The 17,287-nt window shown below is 40.4% G+C and overlaps 2 protein-coding genes across 2 annotated transcripts; one reads left to right on the top strand and one right to left on the bottom strand.

Moving 5' to 3' along the window:
• The first annotated feature begins 878 nt into the window (after window positions 1-878).
• LOC131218638 (autophagy-related protein 101-like) lies at window positions 879-10,049 on the top strand. Its single transcript, XM_058213299.1, has 7 exons — window positions 879-1,109; window positions 3,679-3,715; window positions 7,030-7,115; window positions 7,896-7,991; window positions 8,419-8,581; window positions 8,694-8,847; window positions 9,709-10,049. Exons 1-7 carry the CDS (start codon window positions 1,077-1,079, stop codon window positions 9,782-9,784), a joined length of 645 nt encoding a protein of 214 aa, XP_058069282.1. The 5' UTR covers window positions 879-1,076; the 3' UTR covers window positions 9,785-10,049.
• Window positions 10,050-13,356: 3,307 nt separating this feature from the next.
• LOC131218636 (protein DMR6-LIKE OXYGENASE 2-like) lies at window positions 13,357-15,855 on the bottom strand. Its single transcript, XM_058213297.1, has 4 exons — window positions 15,684-15,855; window positions 15,160-15,646; window positions 14,438-14,767; window positions 13,357-13,809 (listed from the first exon to the last, which is right to left on the bottom strand). The coding sequence occupies exons 2-4, from the start codon at window positions 15,628-15,630 to the stop codon at window positions 13,549-13,551; spliced, it is 1,062 nt and encodes a 353-aa protein (XP_058069280.1). The 5' UTR covers window positions 15,631-15,646; window positions 15,684-15,855; the 3' UTR covers window positions 13,357-13,548.
• Window positions 15,856-17,287: the final 1,432 nt, after the last annotated feature.

Genomic DNA, 17,287 nt, shown 5'->3' with positions numbered 1-17,287 from the left:
GATTGCATACTGGTAGCGTACTGAATTAACTCTGTGGGGTCCACCGGTATGTATGTGTCTTATCCACGCCGTCCATCCGTTTTAAAACTAATGTTAGGGTAAAGTCCAAAATTCAAGCATATGCAAAGCTCAAGTAGACCCCACCAAAGGAAACGGTTTGAATTGAACATGTACCGTTGAAAACTTCTGTGGGCCACATAATTTTTGAATCAAGCCGATATTTGTATTTTCCCTTAATCCATATCTGTGTGACCTTATGAAAAAGGTTCGATTACAAATAAACATCACTGTGAGCCCTATGAAGGTTTCAACGGTGGACGTCATTATCCCTACTGTTTCCTGTGGTGTGGCCCACCTGAGATTTATATATGCTCAAATTTTGGGCTCTTGCCCTTAGAATGACCTGGAAAACGGATGAACGGCGTGGATAAGACATATACATGGCCCGCTTCCATCCACGTTTCATCTACAGTAGTTGAAGAGACAAGCTTTGCTAGACCCACACGCGTGTACAAGTCATACGCCACCATGAATGCCAACCTGTCATGCAGATGAGATATCCAAGCCATCTATCATGTGGACCTCACAGTGAAAATGCTGCTTAAGAAAGATAAGGGTCCTCGCTCCACTCAGTAGGTGTTCCTTGATATTAGAGAATTGGACGGCTTAAAATACTCCGCAGATTTTAAAACCAGGCATTTTCAGTTAATTGCGTTCACATGAATAGTGCAAGGACCTGATTTTCGGTACGGTGTATCTTAAAAATTCTGATGGATGGCTTGGATGCCGCACCTGTCTGCCACGCTGGCATATGTGGTCGTGTGTGTATTAGGTGACTTGTACACGCGCGTGGACTTAGCAAAGTCTATAATCTTCTTCTTCTTCTTCTCCTCTCCTTCAAAACCCAAATACCCTTCCGACGATTCTTCTCAGTAGTCATCAGAACTGAAATCTGAAATTCAAGGCCCTCGATCTCAAATCCCTCGACGTCTGTTCTAAAATCAGCATCTTCTCTGGTGATTTTTGCAGCTCCTGAGAATTAAACGGTTTTCGAAGTCGATACTGCGATCGATACGATGAATTGCGAAGTTTGCCATCTTAAAGAACTGGTGAGGCTCTCGATTTCATCTTATTTCATACGATTAGATGAGTTTTTGTATAGAGGATCTGGACCGTCCATGTAGTTTCTATCGGATTTGATCGTATGCAACTGGTTGTACGCATGGTCACGATATCTTTCTCGGCCCGGAAATTTCTCGGGTGATTTTCAAAATTTGTGGGTTTTCTCGGGGTATTATCGGAAAAATCTTGTTGAATACAAACATTTAGGAATATTTATTGTAAATTAATAAATAAATTTAAAATTGAAAAATCAATTTATATAACAAATTATTTAGGGATTTTTACAGAAAAAGTGTTCATAAATCCCAAATTTATAAAGAATCCCCCCACTAATCAAAATACCTGGATAGTGCTTTTGAGGAGGGAAGTTACCAAAGTACCCTCATATATTGTTTTTCTTTAAAAAAGTAATAAGTCAGGAAATTTTGGGGCCCACCTGGTATGTGTATGATATCCAACCTGTTAAACATATGCACCCAACTATGATAATCACACAAAACCAAAGATTTTTTTGATTGAATCATCAGATGGGCAGCATGTGCATTTTGATGTTTTTAAGTGGTGTATATTATTAAAGGTGTGGCTCACCTTACTGTTAGATCAACCAGATTTTTAGTTTCTGAACATCATGGTGGATTATATCTGTTGGACGGATTGGATATAATACAAACATCATGTGGGCCCACAATTCTCTACCACTTTCTAAGAAAAAAAGGTATACAGCGGGCAGTATAGTAATTTCACAGCTCAACAAGCACTTCTATGGACCCTCCATCGTGTTGGGCCCACCTTGCTTTGGGTCATCCATCATGTCGGGCCCGCCTTGCTGTGGGTCAGCCATCATATTGGGCCCACCTTGATGTGGTTCATTCATCATGTTGGGCCCACCTTCAACGTGGACTGTCCATCGTGTAGGACCCACCTTTGAAGTGGGCCGTGCATCATGCGGGGCCCACCTTGGATGTGGGTCATTCATCATTAGGAGCTGAGCTTTGATGTCGACTGTCCATTATGTGGGGCCCACCTTGATGTTGGTCATCCATCATATGGCCCCCACCATTGATGTGGATCGTCCATTGTGTGGGCCCCATGTTTGATATGGACTGTCCATCATAGGGGCCCGCTTTGGATGTGGGCCATCCATTGACGTTGACCTTCCGTTATGTGGGTCATCCATTATATGGGTTAAGAAGCAATTTTTTTTTACTCATACCTATTAGTAAGTTTAAGTTAATAAGATACTTTTACAAAGGTAGTTATCAAACTAACTTTTATTAGAAAAAAGTAGCTTGCTGCCAGAAGTAAAAAAAGAAGAAGAAGAAGAAGATAGAAAAAAAGAAGAAAAAAGCTACTTACGGGGTTATGGGGGTGTATCCAAACAGGCCCTTCGGTTCATAGATGCATTATGTGGTAAAATCCTATTATCTAAGTAATTTTGCCATAAAAATCCAATTACTTAAGGTTTTTACTATCTTTGAGTTAATATCATTATTAAGACATGATATTAAAAATCTACCGGTATTTTAGAAATCTCACGATGATTTGGTTTTATCTAATTTTCACAATATTATCGAGGGATTTTCAAAATCTCGGCGATATTTGTCCCACTGGTTATACAATGGGCCTGCAATATGGCCAGTTGCATTGCACACATGGATGGTCCAATCCATGATCTGGACCTTGCACTTGTTGAAGCCCAGTTTTTGCAATTCACTGCACAGATTGCACTGATTGGATGATCCTCAGTCATTCAGCTGGACATTGTTCATGTTGTTTGACTTGTAATTGTCTTTTTTCCATGCTATGGATCTGATGGTTAGTGTCACTTTATGACCAGATTGAGTCTTTAGAATCGTAAGCCATCCAAGCTGGGCCAATTGGATTGATGATTCAGTTGATGAGTGGATCTTTTTTCTCTGAACTATCTGTACCATTCATTTGGCATGCTATTGGTTGGATGGCTAGAATTCTCTGACCATTGTGATTGTTGCATGGTTGCCTGCAAAGTTTGGGCTAGAGTAGGCTTATCAAGATCTATGTTTTAAAACCTAGACCAGATGGGGCAGTCGGAACGGTCTGGACTGTAACTGGCCACCAAGACAGGTTAATTCTCTCTGTTTTCTTTGGTTATTTAAGATGAATTGCTTTCCGGGTGAAAATGGGCCAAGCAGGTCTGTCCGACTGAAGGCCCGCCCACACAAAAAATGAGCCAAGGTCCAGTCTGGGTTTTAAAACACTGAACCAAATAAATGGTTAGACGACTGTCCACATGGCTGATCAAACCGATGGTACCATAGGCCTACTGTTAGTGGTTTCATATGATCATTCCTATATTTTATCTTGTGAAATGACATTCATAAGAGACTAACATTAAAACCAGCATCACTGGTTGCCTACACATAGTGTATTTTCAGTTGCTTGAGTGGTCTTATATTCATTTTAGCTTTGTCATGCCTTTCAGTCTTGCTTCCTTCTTATTGGCTTATCTGTTGCATTCACAGTTTCTATCCTTTCCTGACTTCTCTGTTGACGGATTGTATGCCTGTATTATTGTAGGAGGTGGAACTCTTTGAGATTCCGGAAGTTCTGCGCTGTAAGATACTTTGTCACCTTTATGAGGGGTTATTTGACATACTGGTGGAGTATAACAACCAACGTGCATGCTCACAGCCACTGTGCATGTCGAGTAGTTCTACCTCAGTCCCACCATCCGAAGTGTGGGGTCCATCTTGGATTGGTCATAACTAAACAACCACACCAAACGGATAATCCCAACTCTCTCTTTTTTAATTTTATTTTATTTTATTTTTGATAGAAAATGAATGATCCTAACTGTCTGGTTGGCGGCTATCAAAATGAATGGTTAAAAAGGAAAACTCAATATGCTAAATTCACTAAGCAAATGTACATGAATCGGAGGTTAGGATCACATAATCTATCTAATCTTTAGGATGTGCTCCATCTATGTTGAGACCCAATATTTGGATGGTGTAGATCATATTGCACGTGTACACGGGCTGTGTGCATGCAAATGAAAGGTTATTCGTAATATGTAAACACACACAGAAATGCTATTGAAAAGCAGCACAATGATTTCTCCTTATTTATCTTTTAGATTATTGTTACCCATATTGGGTCAAGGAAGTTATGGCCTATGGCCCAACTGAGGTTAAAGCCCTCGACGGAGTGGAACATAATTCATGTAGCCGACCCAATTAGTTGGGATAAGGTTTAGAAGACGATTGTGATTAGTTCAAGGAACAAATCACCAAATATGTTTTTGAAAAGCAGCACAGTTACTCCTTGTTGTCTTGTGGTTTATTATCAGCCAGATTGGGTCAAGGAACAAATCACCATATTGTAGAGAATTAGTTTTCACCCCTGTTCCTTATTTGTGGCTTGTATTAACTGAGGATCTGTGAAACAAAGGAACGTATTGCCTGGCAAAAATATAGAAGGCTGTCCTTAGATTAGGTTATTTGATTGAATCAACTGTTGATCAAAACAATTTGATGACAGAATTCTTTGTTGTTTCCGTTCTTTTTTTTTTTTTTTTGAGTGATTAGAACAGAATTTTTGTTTGTCTTTTGCTACTTTGATCTAGGAAATATAATACGTCATGCTCAGTGCTCGTCCTGATATGCATCTGGTATTTATGATGAATTATATTTGATAATGGGTTAATAACCAATGGTTGAATGATTTGTTTTCCAATTGACGTAATTGATGCTTGGTAAAGATATGAGGCGTCCAGCTGGGTTCTAATTATCTGATGCGAGGATGATCTTATCTGTCGTATTTCATCAAAGATTTGATGGGTCTTTTGACAATGCACTAGGAAGTATTCCCTGCTGTGTTGGATGCCATATTTTAATAGTTGTTGGATGGAAAGCTTCTCATTGAATCTTTCAGACTGCAGTCATTTTCCCTGAATGATGGCATGTGATCGTTTCCTGGTCCTCATTTCTGGGACCTTAATGAGGAATGCATTATCCTTTCAAATCTGAAATTTTAAGTGTTTCATGCATGTATTACAAGCTTTAAAGTTTTCATGTTCTACTTGGACCTTTTCTGGTCTCTTCATTTTTATCATCAGTTTCAAACTTATCTTGGGCCGGTCATCTTGTACAATTTCAAGTCATTCACTGCACTAATGCTTTCATCCAATGGCTGAGATTAGGTTTCGTGTTTGTGGTAAAGGTTCCTTCTGTCGGAATCAATTTTGTTTGATTATGGGGGCTGGCTGTTAATTTCTGTCATCCTTAAAGTGTACAAAGGGAAGCTTCCATCTTTTTGAGCACGGGCTGGGTTCAATTTCACCAATGCCTAATGCACATGATCGTTTTGTTTGAAATTGTGGTCACTGCTTCTGATAGAATTGAAGATATGTGTTTTGTGTTCCCATGGGGCAGGAAGGACAAGAAGCACAAGATTAGCCTTGTTGAAAGAAAATGAGAGAGAGCCAGGGGTTTCTGTGTCAACTCTTCAATGCAGCCCGGATTACTCTCTGAAGGATGGGGCGAGCTAGGATCTAGCTTTTTCTTCACCAAGTATTGTAAACAAAATGCTATTTAATTTTCTAGACTTGGCTGGTGGAGCAGTGGAGTGCCTGCTATTTAGAAGGGTGCTGCACACTAGGCAATTACAAGAATAGATAGAGATTTTTATTTTTATTTTTATTTATTATTTATTTTGAAAGATGAAAGAGCTTTATTAAGGCCAAAGTCGAAGAAGACGAAACAAAAGAAAACAAAGAACAGGAAAACTGTACAACCCCACCCAATGAGACTACCTTTTTTTTTTATTTATTTATTTATTTTTTTTTACACGCACACACCCTCACGCCCACACACACCACAATGGGTACTCGTACCCATGACTTTAGAGTTGAAACTCGTGAGCCTACCACTAAGCCATGAGTAGGGTCCCCCAATGAGACTACCCTACACAGACGTTAAGACACCCAATCAGAAATACATTGCAGCACCCGGCCTAGAACCCTCGAAGTCTAAGTTTCTCTCATTCCTAAACGTTGGATTATTTCTTTCGAACCAAATCGACTAAAGGAGAGCCAGCAGCGCACCCCTCCATTTGTAAGTCCCGAAAGAGCCCATTCCCCTCCCGTGCCATGCTCTAAACAGCATATCGATCGACCCAGGCAAGTTCCAGGAGATATTAGCCTATCTAAAAATACTAGACCAAACAATCCATGTGAATGAACAAGTGATCCACCATCTTCTCCGCCTCCAGACAGAGAATGCAAACATTGGGAAGCATCATATTCTGTTTACGAAGATTGTCGACCGTCAAGATCTTGTTCCTCCCCACCAACCAAGCGAAGGCTGTCGCTTTCGGAGGGGCACCATAAGACCATACAAAAGCTGTAAGAGAGTATTCTCTGATCTGCATCCTTTGGGACAAGCGGAGATAGAACATTTAGCAATTTATGGTTGTACAATTGTGCCCTTTTTTTTTATTCTTTTTTTTTTTTTTGAGAATTTCAAGAAATTTTCTCTATTAGTAGGGTTCCAGAGTATCAATTATGCATTTTTTTTTCTATTGACCTTGTCTCATTTTCTTCTTACTAATTTGCAAGTTACCAAAACTGAGATTGATTTATTTAAAATTAAAATGGCAGTCTAGATCAAACCCAAACTTTGAAGTTCATACCCTGAGAAAAACATCAGTAGCTATTTGAGGTTCTTTAATAGCATGTTTTGATTCTTTAGTAGCATGTTTTGTCTTTAATTGTAATTCTTTTGAGTGAAGGATTCTTTTAGGACCATTCGCTTTTGATTTTTGTCAAATGTTTCTTTTGTGATGAATTTACGCCTTTATCTTTTAACATCCATATCGATATTTTTGTTTTTCTGCCAGAACCAACAATGGATGTTGAACTGGATGCAGGTATATTGCACACGATTATATTTCACAGAGCTTTAGGTCCCATTCGGCCAAAGGACATTGATTCTGAACTTTTCGAAATTACTTACGTAAGTGATTTTTTATTTCTTTCAAGTTACTTACATGAGTTATTTCGAAGCTACCTTATCAATAATGTCTATTCATATGTTTGATGTCCAAAATTTTGGGAAGGTAAAGGGCAATGGGCATATTTTTAGAGAGCAATATCCAGTTTATCGAAATTTGTATGGAACTAATTGAATTGGTGCACGAGCTTTTTTTTTTAGTCCCATTTGGTGAGTGATGGTTGCCTGAAGGTTTACTTTCCTGTTGATATTGTCAGAAGACTCAGAACTCAGCGTCTGTGTGTATACATCCGATTTTAATAGCACCCTTCGATGATGTGCAATTCAAACTAGATATCTGATGGCGTGCTGAAGTATAGCATCTCCACACCATGACATGGGCTGTTCCAAAAACTCCTGTTCCATGGTGTGCCATGCCTTACATGAAATCTGAAACGTATACATGGCTATTGTTGTAATCCCAATAAGAACCTTGGTCAATGTTGGTGGTAGTTTTAATCTTCAGGTTGTTTCTTCCCTGGCACATACCCAAATGTTAGACATTCCAGTATTCATCCATTTGGGATTTCACATCTAATGATAGTCCATTGAATAAGCAATACTACCTGCTCTATCCCTGCTCTGTTATTATTATTATTTTTTCCTTCTTTTCTTGAGATTGACATGTTAATGCACCATCTTATGTTCCATCTAGCATAGTTGAAAGGCACATTTACTGATACCTTCCATTTCAGTATTGCAATGCTTGCTTTGTGCTGACTTGAACCCTTCTTTATTGCATAGGTACAATGTGGAGATGCTGAGATTGAAAGGAAAATAGATGAGAAAATCGACGAGTTCATTGGACGTGCAGAGAAGCACCCAAACAGGAAAAGCCAGGTCGTTTTTCTCTCTGTGTGTGTATGCATGTCTTCTAGTCTCTTTTCTCCTTGACCTGAAAAAAGAATGCTATTCATGTTCACAAGATTATTCTGCAATCTTTCTTACGAGTGGTCTGTTGTAATGTCTGAAACTTCCATACACTTTTTATTTTTTCCCTGCTCTTTTGGTCATTTATTGAGGCAAGGCTCGTGGAAAACATGATACTATGGATTGGGCTATACATGGATTGTTATCATGAATATGATACCTCAGATTCTTCTTTCTCCCACTGTGGAAAACCATTTCAAACTTGCATCACACGTTTATCTTTCCACACACCAACCACTGTCCTCTGTTACAATTGTTTTGTTTATCATTGCCTTTTATTTTGGCGAATATTAATTTTTGCATTATTCCTTTTCCACCCTTATTTTTTCATATGCAGATATGTTTATCCTTCTATGAGGTAAAACAAAAGCTGGCAACATGGTTCACTAACAAGATTGAACGCTTATGTTGGGAGCAGTGGTATATTAATTTGAATGTGGTACACTCAAAAACACATTCTAGCAAGTCCCATCATACTAAAGTGGTTGTAGAACCCAGAGGTACATGTTTCATTCCAAAATATTTAGCTCTTTTTTTTTTCCGGGTCTTTATCATGCGAAAAATGCTTCTTGTTTCAGACCCTGATATCTTATCCTATTGATTTTACTGCAGAAATAACATCGGAGGAGAGGGCTATGAGCCGTGCTGCCCTGGAACGAGCCCTCCGTGATGTTTTGTTTCAAATCATAAAATTTGTTGATGAAAAGAAAGAGCACATTCCTGCGATACCTAAGGAAAGCATCACGTTTCCATATGAAATCAGAAGGTTATCTACTGTTCTTTTGTCTTTGCAACCTATTGAAGCTTTCTCTAAATGGGTTTTTAGTTGTCTCTAGCTTATCACATGCATTGAATTGGAAGCCTGTTGATTTTCATTCAATGTCTTTTTCTTTTTTTTTTTTTTTGGTATATTTAATGGTTAAAAAGAAAACATGCATCTATTTATAATTTTGTTCCTTTGGCGACATCTCTGCCCTCCGATTTTCATTTCACAGCTTTATTCATGATTTGCATGCGGCATGCTAATTTATGCTGATGTCTGCATATGCTCAGGTTCATAAGGTCGTGTTTGGGCACACTATTGAATTCAATTGCGACAATTAGTTTGAAGTGGAAATGATCAAAATTTAATAACCTACCTTGGTGGTCAATTGAGACTTCAATTTGCAATTAAACTAATTTCAAGATTGACTTATTTGTGACATGACTGCAATTTGCAGGCTACTTCCTCATTATTAATTGTGTGAAAAATCCTCGTGCTTCTGTCAATTCCTATTCATTGAACTGGCATCCACATTTAAATTCCACTATGCATCCAAACAGAGCCTAAACTTTATTGTGGAACTCTCTCTCTCTCTCTCTCTCTCTCATGCGCGCACACACACAGAAACACAAATTACTGTCTTAAAAGAAAAGAAAAGAGAAAGGAATAAGAAAAAGGGTTGTGTGGAATGATTTTGCAAGGTACCATAGAAAGGCTCATGAATTAGATGAGTAGAGATCCTTTTTTTTTAAAAAAAAATGTATTTTTTTTTAAATTTTTTTGTGGTTTCTGTAAACATGTTTGTGGTTCGCTTCTGCCTTGAAACGCCTGATAAAAAAGCTGATCTCCACTTTGCTTGTGCAGTTCATGGGATTCTTCTTCTGGCATGGACATGTTCAAGAGGATGCTCCAGACGGGCCATCCGAGCATGCTCAGCTGACAATCTTACCCACCAAGTGTAGGCTCTTCTCCTCATATAACTGCTAATGTTAATTGCTCTCAACCATCATCACCGATTGTCCATAATCACAGAATCAAGGAAAAGACGTAAGCATCGTTTGTTTATCTGATAATCAGGATTTGTACAGAACATAGTCGCAGAGATGTGTGAATCAGATATAAGTTGATTTAGTTTGCAGTCACTTTATTTGTGTTTGTATATATACATTTTACGTTATTTAATGGAGAGAACTAAGTTACTGATACCGATACAAGCCAGAAAGTTGATGGGAATCCAATAGCTGCTTGTTGAGGGCCTGTTTGGACAAGGTGCATCTCCAATCAAATCAGATGGGATGGTCTCTATCCAGTTTGTGTTGGGCAGGAGTCGGGACGGATTAGAGAAGTGTGCTCTATCCCGTGTCTGCCCTTTGGTTGCACGATCCTTCTGACTAGATGCTGCTCCTGCTTCAGACTTTCTGCTCCCGCTCCAGTTTCTAGGCCCCTCACAGTTATGAGTCTTGCAAATCGGTCCAACTGCCTGGATCTTCAAACAGCGCATACACATCATTTCTGTTGTTGTTTTCATAAAAAGAATGATGCACCTGGAATCAGATATATATATATATAGAAAGTGCAGCTTGAAAATGTTGATACATTGGAAACTAGAAAGTTACCTATCCATTGAGTGATCACTGATTTTATCATGGCGGCAATCGATAAACAGGTGCTTCACAGCTCCTGCATCCGAATCTTTGTTGGCTCCTGCTCAGGTTTGGGTTTTCAGTATTTCTATAGTTCTGCCTGTGGTTCAGTGATCCAGACCATTGGTGGGTCCCATCTGAGCCCAAATGGTCATAATGCTACAAAGGTGCGCACGTAGGTGCGTAGGGGAGCATGACTATATATATATATATATATGAGGAACTTCTCATGAGGTCGAGCTGTGTGGGGCCCACTGATGTGTGTTGAACATTTACATCGTGCATTTGATGGGTCCCATTTAGGTTACGGGATATCCCAAAAATCAGTCGTATACAGAACTCAGGTGGGCCATACCATCTAAAACCACGTGAAGACATGCCTAAAACATATAAAAGCATTTGGTTGGGCCCACCTGAGTTTTGGATGTGGCTGAAACTTGGTCTGACCCCTCATCCAAGTGGGACACAGACAATTGATGGACTGGATTTGTATAGGCTATCCTCTTATCCAACCAAGCATCAGGGACACTGGAACTTGAGACATTCCAAAATTAAGGTGGGCCACAAAAAGTGAACGTATAGGCTCTAGGTTTGATTGTGCATTGCTCCGTGTTATGTCCCACCTGAGATTTTGATAGAGATGATTCATGGGATGCATGGTCGGATTCTACATACACATCACGTGTGGGTCCCTCGCACCTATAACATATGGTAACTAATTACCATATCTTTAGAATGCATGTGGTCCGCCCCCTTTGAAAGGCGTCATTTTGATAATTCATGATTGAAATGTCAGCGTCAGGCAAACCAAACAATGGCTACTCCTATGGCAACTACACCACCTTTTTTTAATTAAAAAAAATAAAAAATCGTGGTTGATTATTGGAACTCATGTTGTGGGGCCCTTGTGGATGTTGCAGATCTTTAGAATCACGATGGCCAAGCAATCCTAACCATCCAATTTGTGGCTATCAAATGGATGGTTAAAATCAAAACAGTTGAGTTTCTCCTTCGATGGTTACTATCCTCTTCTCAGCGCAAAATTTTGAGTTATGGTCCACCCATTATTGGGTCAGCAATTTGGACAGTGGATTGCTTCATAGCCATTTTTTAAGTGGTGGTGAACATTCATAGGAACTTTGGAGGAATCATATGAAACATTGCTACCTGATATCTGTGTTTGCACTGGATATGTGGTTTTCAATTTTAACGAGCGGCGCCCATGGTGGAGCATGTAACTAAAATCACACTTGACCAACCAATCCTAACCATCCAATTGATGGTTATCAAATGGATGGTTAAAATTAAAACAGTGCGTAGTCCGTATTCTAACGGTAAAATCCAATGGTTACTATCATTTACTGTGCAATTCTTTGGTTGTCCTCCATCCGCAATTGGGTCAGCAATCTAGATGGTCTCAATTGTGTAGAAGAGTAGTCGTTGTACAATAAATTTAAATTAGGAATTTAGGCCACGTTTTCAATTTTGACAAGTGGGCCCCCATACCATTGATCTGTTGTGGCCCACTGTGGAAGATCCCAACGGCCAATCTTGGGACTTGTTCAGTTGATTATGCATCAGTGTTATAACTCTCTTCTGACCGTTTATCTATAGGTCACATAATCTAAAGAATTCCATATCAAGGACTTTTTTTTTTTTTTTTTTTTTGAGGCATAGTCCATGTAAAGTGGACCATATAAGACCGATGGTCTGAGTTATCTGATCATGGGTCCATTTATCAGAACGTTTTCAGGAATCTTACAAAGACACTCTGTCGCCTGCTCGTCAGAGAGTCGAGCTGTTGTGGGTCTCACAGGGTTTGTATGCCATCCAACCCTTGCGACGGACTGATTCATTCATCACGACCATCCAATCCAACTATCAGGTGGTCCACACCGTAGAGAGGAATGGGCAAGCACAAGGCAGCTTATAAGCTGGACCTGACCATTCATACATGGTGGGGTCCATGTATATTACTGGCGTTTAGTGTGATCGGGTCTACTCGCACGTGCCATCCTTAGTCTGCGAAAATGCATTGGCCCAAAGTGTCAATCCTTCTTTAGATCCCCGTATTATCACTCCCCAAACATAAAAGATTCTCTACATCCAATCCCTTCATCAGGTGCGCCCCACCACAATCATAACCCTTTCAACTCATCAGGGGTTTCACGTGTGAAAATGCCAGATGGTTAAAACAACCACCTCTCCAATGGCCCTCATTCAGGGTACACATGTGGGCCCCACTTGGCCAGAGGATACACATGTGGGCCCCACTCGGACATTCAACTGCCCGCACTCGCTTATGGCATTAACCCATATTATATAACATGATCCATGCACTTCACAAAATGCCATTACTCCACAAACATTCACTCATCATAAAATCTCGGTTCTTCCTCAGATCATACATGGTATTTCCCACATCAACATTCCCCAAGCATTAAGGATTCTCTATTTGTGAACGTCCTAACCCCTTCATCAGGTGGGCCCCACCTTATTGAGACTGATCAACTCATCAGGAGCTGGATGGTTAAATGAGCCACCCTCCAACGACCCACATTCAAACCCACTTGCGGAATTGACCAATCCGATTGCGTGGCCCACCACACCCACCATAGCACAATCCACATTGATATGATACATGTGTAAGAATCCTATAAGGTGGGCTTTATTGATCAACGGTCTAGATTAACCTGAAGGTAGAATAATGTGATCGGGTGAACCAATGGGCCCCACTAAGTTGTGATACATCCAGAAATTCTTAGGGAGAGGAGTTTTGATGGGTTTCAAACTCCTCTCCAATCTAAATAAGAGCGGGGTCCCCAATTCATCACCACAAGCCTAATCCCATCACATCTTCTATATAGGGTGAAAGGAAAGGTCCTATTGGCATTCCGCACTAAACAAATTACAACATGCACTATGATACAATGCCATAACTCAAATTACAACACGTACTTTGATAAAATGCCATAACTTCACAATCATCACTCATCAAACAAACACTCACACACATGTATGAATGTATGTATGTATATCGTAATAGCATCAGAGATTTTGGTCATTCAGATATCTTGAAATGAGAAATCTGAATGTTTTCAACATCCAGCTTCTTGAAATTGCTCAGCTTCCTCGTCTTGAAGAACTTTCCCCAGTTATATTCCTTATACTTTGCGGGAATCTCCTCACTGACCAGCTCTTCCAGAGGCTTCACCATCACATGGTGTGCAGGGCTGAAGAAGAAAGGAATGGAGAATCTCTCTCTCCCCGAGTTCACCGACACCCGGTGCTCTGCGCTTTCGTACCTGTCATTGCTCCAAACCTGCAGAAAATCTATCGATGAAACACAAAACAGGACACTTAAAAGCAATGACTTAAAGAATCTAAGTTCTTCAATTACCACTTTGTAAATGATATTCGATTGGTCGCGTGCCAATGTACCTGGGCCGTCCAATGGATCGAGTACCTCTTGAATGACACATACATGAAAAATGCGCTGATGGGAAATCTATGACATTGGTCTATGAATTTGGGTGTTGGAAATCTATGACATTGGTCTATGAATTTGGGTGTATTTGTTCTTAAAAAGTTCATTACCAGAACTGTGATCAGGTGGCCTATTGATTGATAAACATGTATGCCGATCTTTTGATGTGATTGTGTTGTTTAGATGAACTATTGAATCAAATTGCAATTCGATTAGATTTTGTATCCCAACATGTTCTACGATTTGACTGTTCAAACTCATTTCAATCTATTGAATGGTGTTTGGATGAACTACTGAATTGAATTACAATCACTGGTTTAAAGAAGTGATTTCTCATACTGAGGAAGTCATTTCTTACCATTAGTAATTATTGCAATTCGATTAGATTGTGCACCCAAATGCATTCCTACCATTTCAAATGATAGAGATATTAATTAAATCAAAATCTATCTATACTAAGTACCTGAATGATGTCGCCGACGTTGATGATGTAAGAATCCGGTATTGGCTTGACCCTGACCCACTCACCATCTGTTTTTCGCTTCACATCAAGTCCACCCACATCATCTTGAGCAAGGACAGTTAAAGCTACAGCATCCTTGTGGCGACCGACACCCAGGGCAAGGTGTGGGGCAGGGCAAGGAGGGTAGTGATTGAGACGGATAAGGCTCGTTTGTTCTTTAAAGAAACCGTTCAACCGATCGGCCGGCAAGTCCAAGCTCAGTGAAATGAGCTCAAGTAACTTGAATGCCAGCTTCTCCACGGCTCGAGCGTATTCCATGGATGCTTCTCGGATAGAAGAAAATCAAAATAAATAAATAAATGCAATGTCTACTTGGGTTGTTTGGGAAGCAGGATATGGTTGCATATGAAATCAATTTCCATGGATATGACATTTTCTGCGTTTGGATGCACAACTGAATTGAATTGAATTGAATTGCAAAAATTCGATAATGTATGTGGTCGGTGCTCTGTGGGCCCAACATGATGTATGTGTCTCATCCATGCCGTCCATCCATTTTTCCAGATAATTTTATGGTATGAACCCAAAACTGAGATAAATAGTGGACTGGTGCTACGGTTTGTGGGGCCCACCATCTTCGATGGTCTGACTTCCCGCGCAACTGAATTTCCGCGCATGATAATCGGAAATGAAATCGACAATCTTAAGATCTTCAATTACCTCAATGCAGGAGGATAGGTGGGCCACTGATTCCTCAATTCCTGCAGTTCTTGATCATCAGCCTCATGGGAAGCTGGGATCACCGTTGGATCTTGGACAGCAAAATCAAAAACCTCCTTCCAATCTCTCGCGTTCTTGGTATGCTCAGTATCATAGTAGCCCAGTGGATTCACTTCGTCACGCCGTACTCTCCGCTTCTCCTCCAGCGACAGTGCGAAGAATTCCTTCGCCGCCGATCCGATCTGGTCTAGAAGATCCAACGGCACGCCATGGTTGATCACTTGGAAGAAGCCCCAGTCCCTACAGGCGGCCCCCACCTCTGCGATGAGGCCTGAAAGGGACTGCAGACCATCGGGACTGACAGAATTCAACGGCGAGAGATCAATCAGCGGAATTCCGCCCGCCTCGATGATTGTGAGCTTGGGCCTGTGTTCTACGGCCTGGATGAACGCCCAATCAACCTCACAGCCCATCTCTCTCTCTCTCTCTCTCTCTCTCTCTCTATATATATATATATATATATAACCGATCTATCTATCTATCTATCTATAAAATCGAGAGAATGAGAGGTGTTTTAATGGAGCGAGAGGCCTACGGTTACATTGAATCTGGACAGTGCGCCAATGTTGAATCTGGACAGTGTGCTAATGTTAGCAATGACGTTTGATGTACTTGAATACCTAGGATTGAAAAAAGCTTCGGTGCTCTGGCGGAGTGTAATGAATGATAGACATGCACTTAATAATTAGAGAATTTTCCCACCTTAGATCTCCCCTTTTACCCATCAGCTTTTTAGAACTGCCCAAACTTTACTTCCCACAACTAAACTACTATTTTAAGGACACAGCGTGGGCAGATGAAAATACCCTTGCAACCCTGCCTGTCCAATCCAGTCGACCGGGTTCACCCTGTCTTGCTGCCTATCCAACCTGGTCAATTGGGTCTACACTTGGTCCTCCCGGTCTTACTATCCAACTGAACATGGATTAGCTACTAACAGGTTGAGTAGCAGGACTCGCTGCTGAAGTGATGACGCCAAGTTATGTGGGTCCCACTATGATGTATGTTTTGTATCCACACCGTACATCCATTTGGAGAGATCATTTTAGAGCATTAGCCAAGGGATAAGTTAGATCCAAAGCTCAAGTGGACCCCACCATAGAAAAGTATGGAGAGAGTGACGCCCATCATTAAAAACTTCTAAGGGTCACAAAATTTTTTGATCAAGCGGATATTTGTGTTTTTCCTTATTTCATGTTGTGTTAACTTATGAATGGGTTGAATCTCAAATAAACATCACGTGGACCTTAGGAAGGTTTCAACGGTGGGCGTCACTCTCTCCACAATTTTTTGTAGTGGGGTCCACATGAGCTTTGAATTTGACTTATTCTTTGGCTAATACCCTAAAATGATCTCTCTAAATGGATGGATGGTGTGGATACAAAACATACATCATGGTGGGACCCACATAACTTGGTGATGTCACTTCAGTAACGAGTCTTGCTACTCGAAGCAAGAACGGGATGCCCCGACATTCTTCTCAACTCAAACTTGATCGAGTACTTCGTATGCAATGAACTAGAAGTGACGAACCCAGGCGGATTAAAGGACACAAGCGTGCGGCTGCTGCAGCCGTTCTGGCCTTAATGATTTGGATAAAGCCAATGACTGCAATGAAGGTACTCCTGCTTCATGAAATTGACAGAGCTTCACATAAAATTGACTGAGCTTCACATAAAATTGACGACCGAGCCTCACATGAAATTGACCGACCCTAATATGAAATTGATTGAGCCTCATATGAAATTGACCGAGCATCGCAAGTGCATTTTTTTTTGGTTTAGGATTTAGGGTTTAGGGCAATTTATTTAAATATACCTGCAGTGCACCTTCGATGGATGCATCGTTTTTGTCATTTGTTGACAAAATAAAATGAAGAAAAGGAAGTAACAGTTTAGTGGAAGAGTATTCTTGTATGAAGAAGAGAGAAGATTTTAGAAAATGAGTTTTAGGTAGAAGGGTATTGCGGTTTGAAGATGAGATAAGATTCCAAGAAATGGGTTTTCGGTAGTAAAGTATTTGGTGTGAAGAAGAGAGAGGATTCCAAAAATTGAATTTTTGGTGGTAGGG

This window comes from Magnolia sinica, chromosome 11, assembly GCF_029962835.1.
Source record: "Magnolia sinica isolate HGM2019 chromosome 11, MsV1, whole genome shotgun sequence".
In the NCBI taxonomy this organism is placed as follows: Eukaryota; Viridiplantae; Streptophyta; class Magnoliopsida; order Magnoliales; family Magnoliaceae; genus Magnolia; species Magnolia sinica.
The sequence above is the reverse complement of the archived record's forward strand: the minus strand, read 5'-3'. Positions and strand labels throughout refer to the sequence as shown.

Excerpts from the sequence above, each read along its gene's own strand:
- LOC131218638 (XM_058213299.1), top strand. The coding sequence starts at position 1,077 with ATGAATTGCGAAGTTTGCCATCTTAAAGAACTG. Across the intron at positions 7,992-8,418 it reads ACCCAAACAGGAAAAGCCAG|ATATGTTTATCCTTCTATGA; the intron begins GTCGTTTTTCTC and ends TTTCATATGCAG. Across the intron at positions 8,582-8,693 it reads AGTGGTTGTAGAACCCAGAG|AAATAACATCGGAGGAGAGG; the intron begins GTACATGTTTCA and ends ATTTTACTGCAG.
- LOC131218636 (XM_058213297.1), bottom strand. The coding sequence starts at position 15,630 with ATGGGCTGTGAGGTTGATTGGGCGTTCATCCAGGCCGTAGAACACAGG. Across the intron at positions 14,768-15,159 it reads CCACCTATCCTCCTGCATTG|CGAGAAGCATCCATGGAATA; the intron begins AGGTAATTGAAG and ends TTTTCTTCTATC. Across the intron at positions 13,810-14,437 it reads ACGTCGGCGACATCATTCAG|GTTTGGAGCAATGACAGGTA; the intron begins GTACTTAGTATA and ends GATTTTCTGCAG.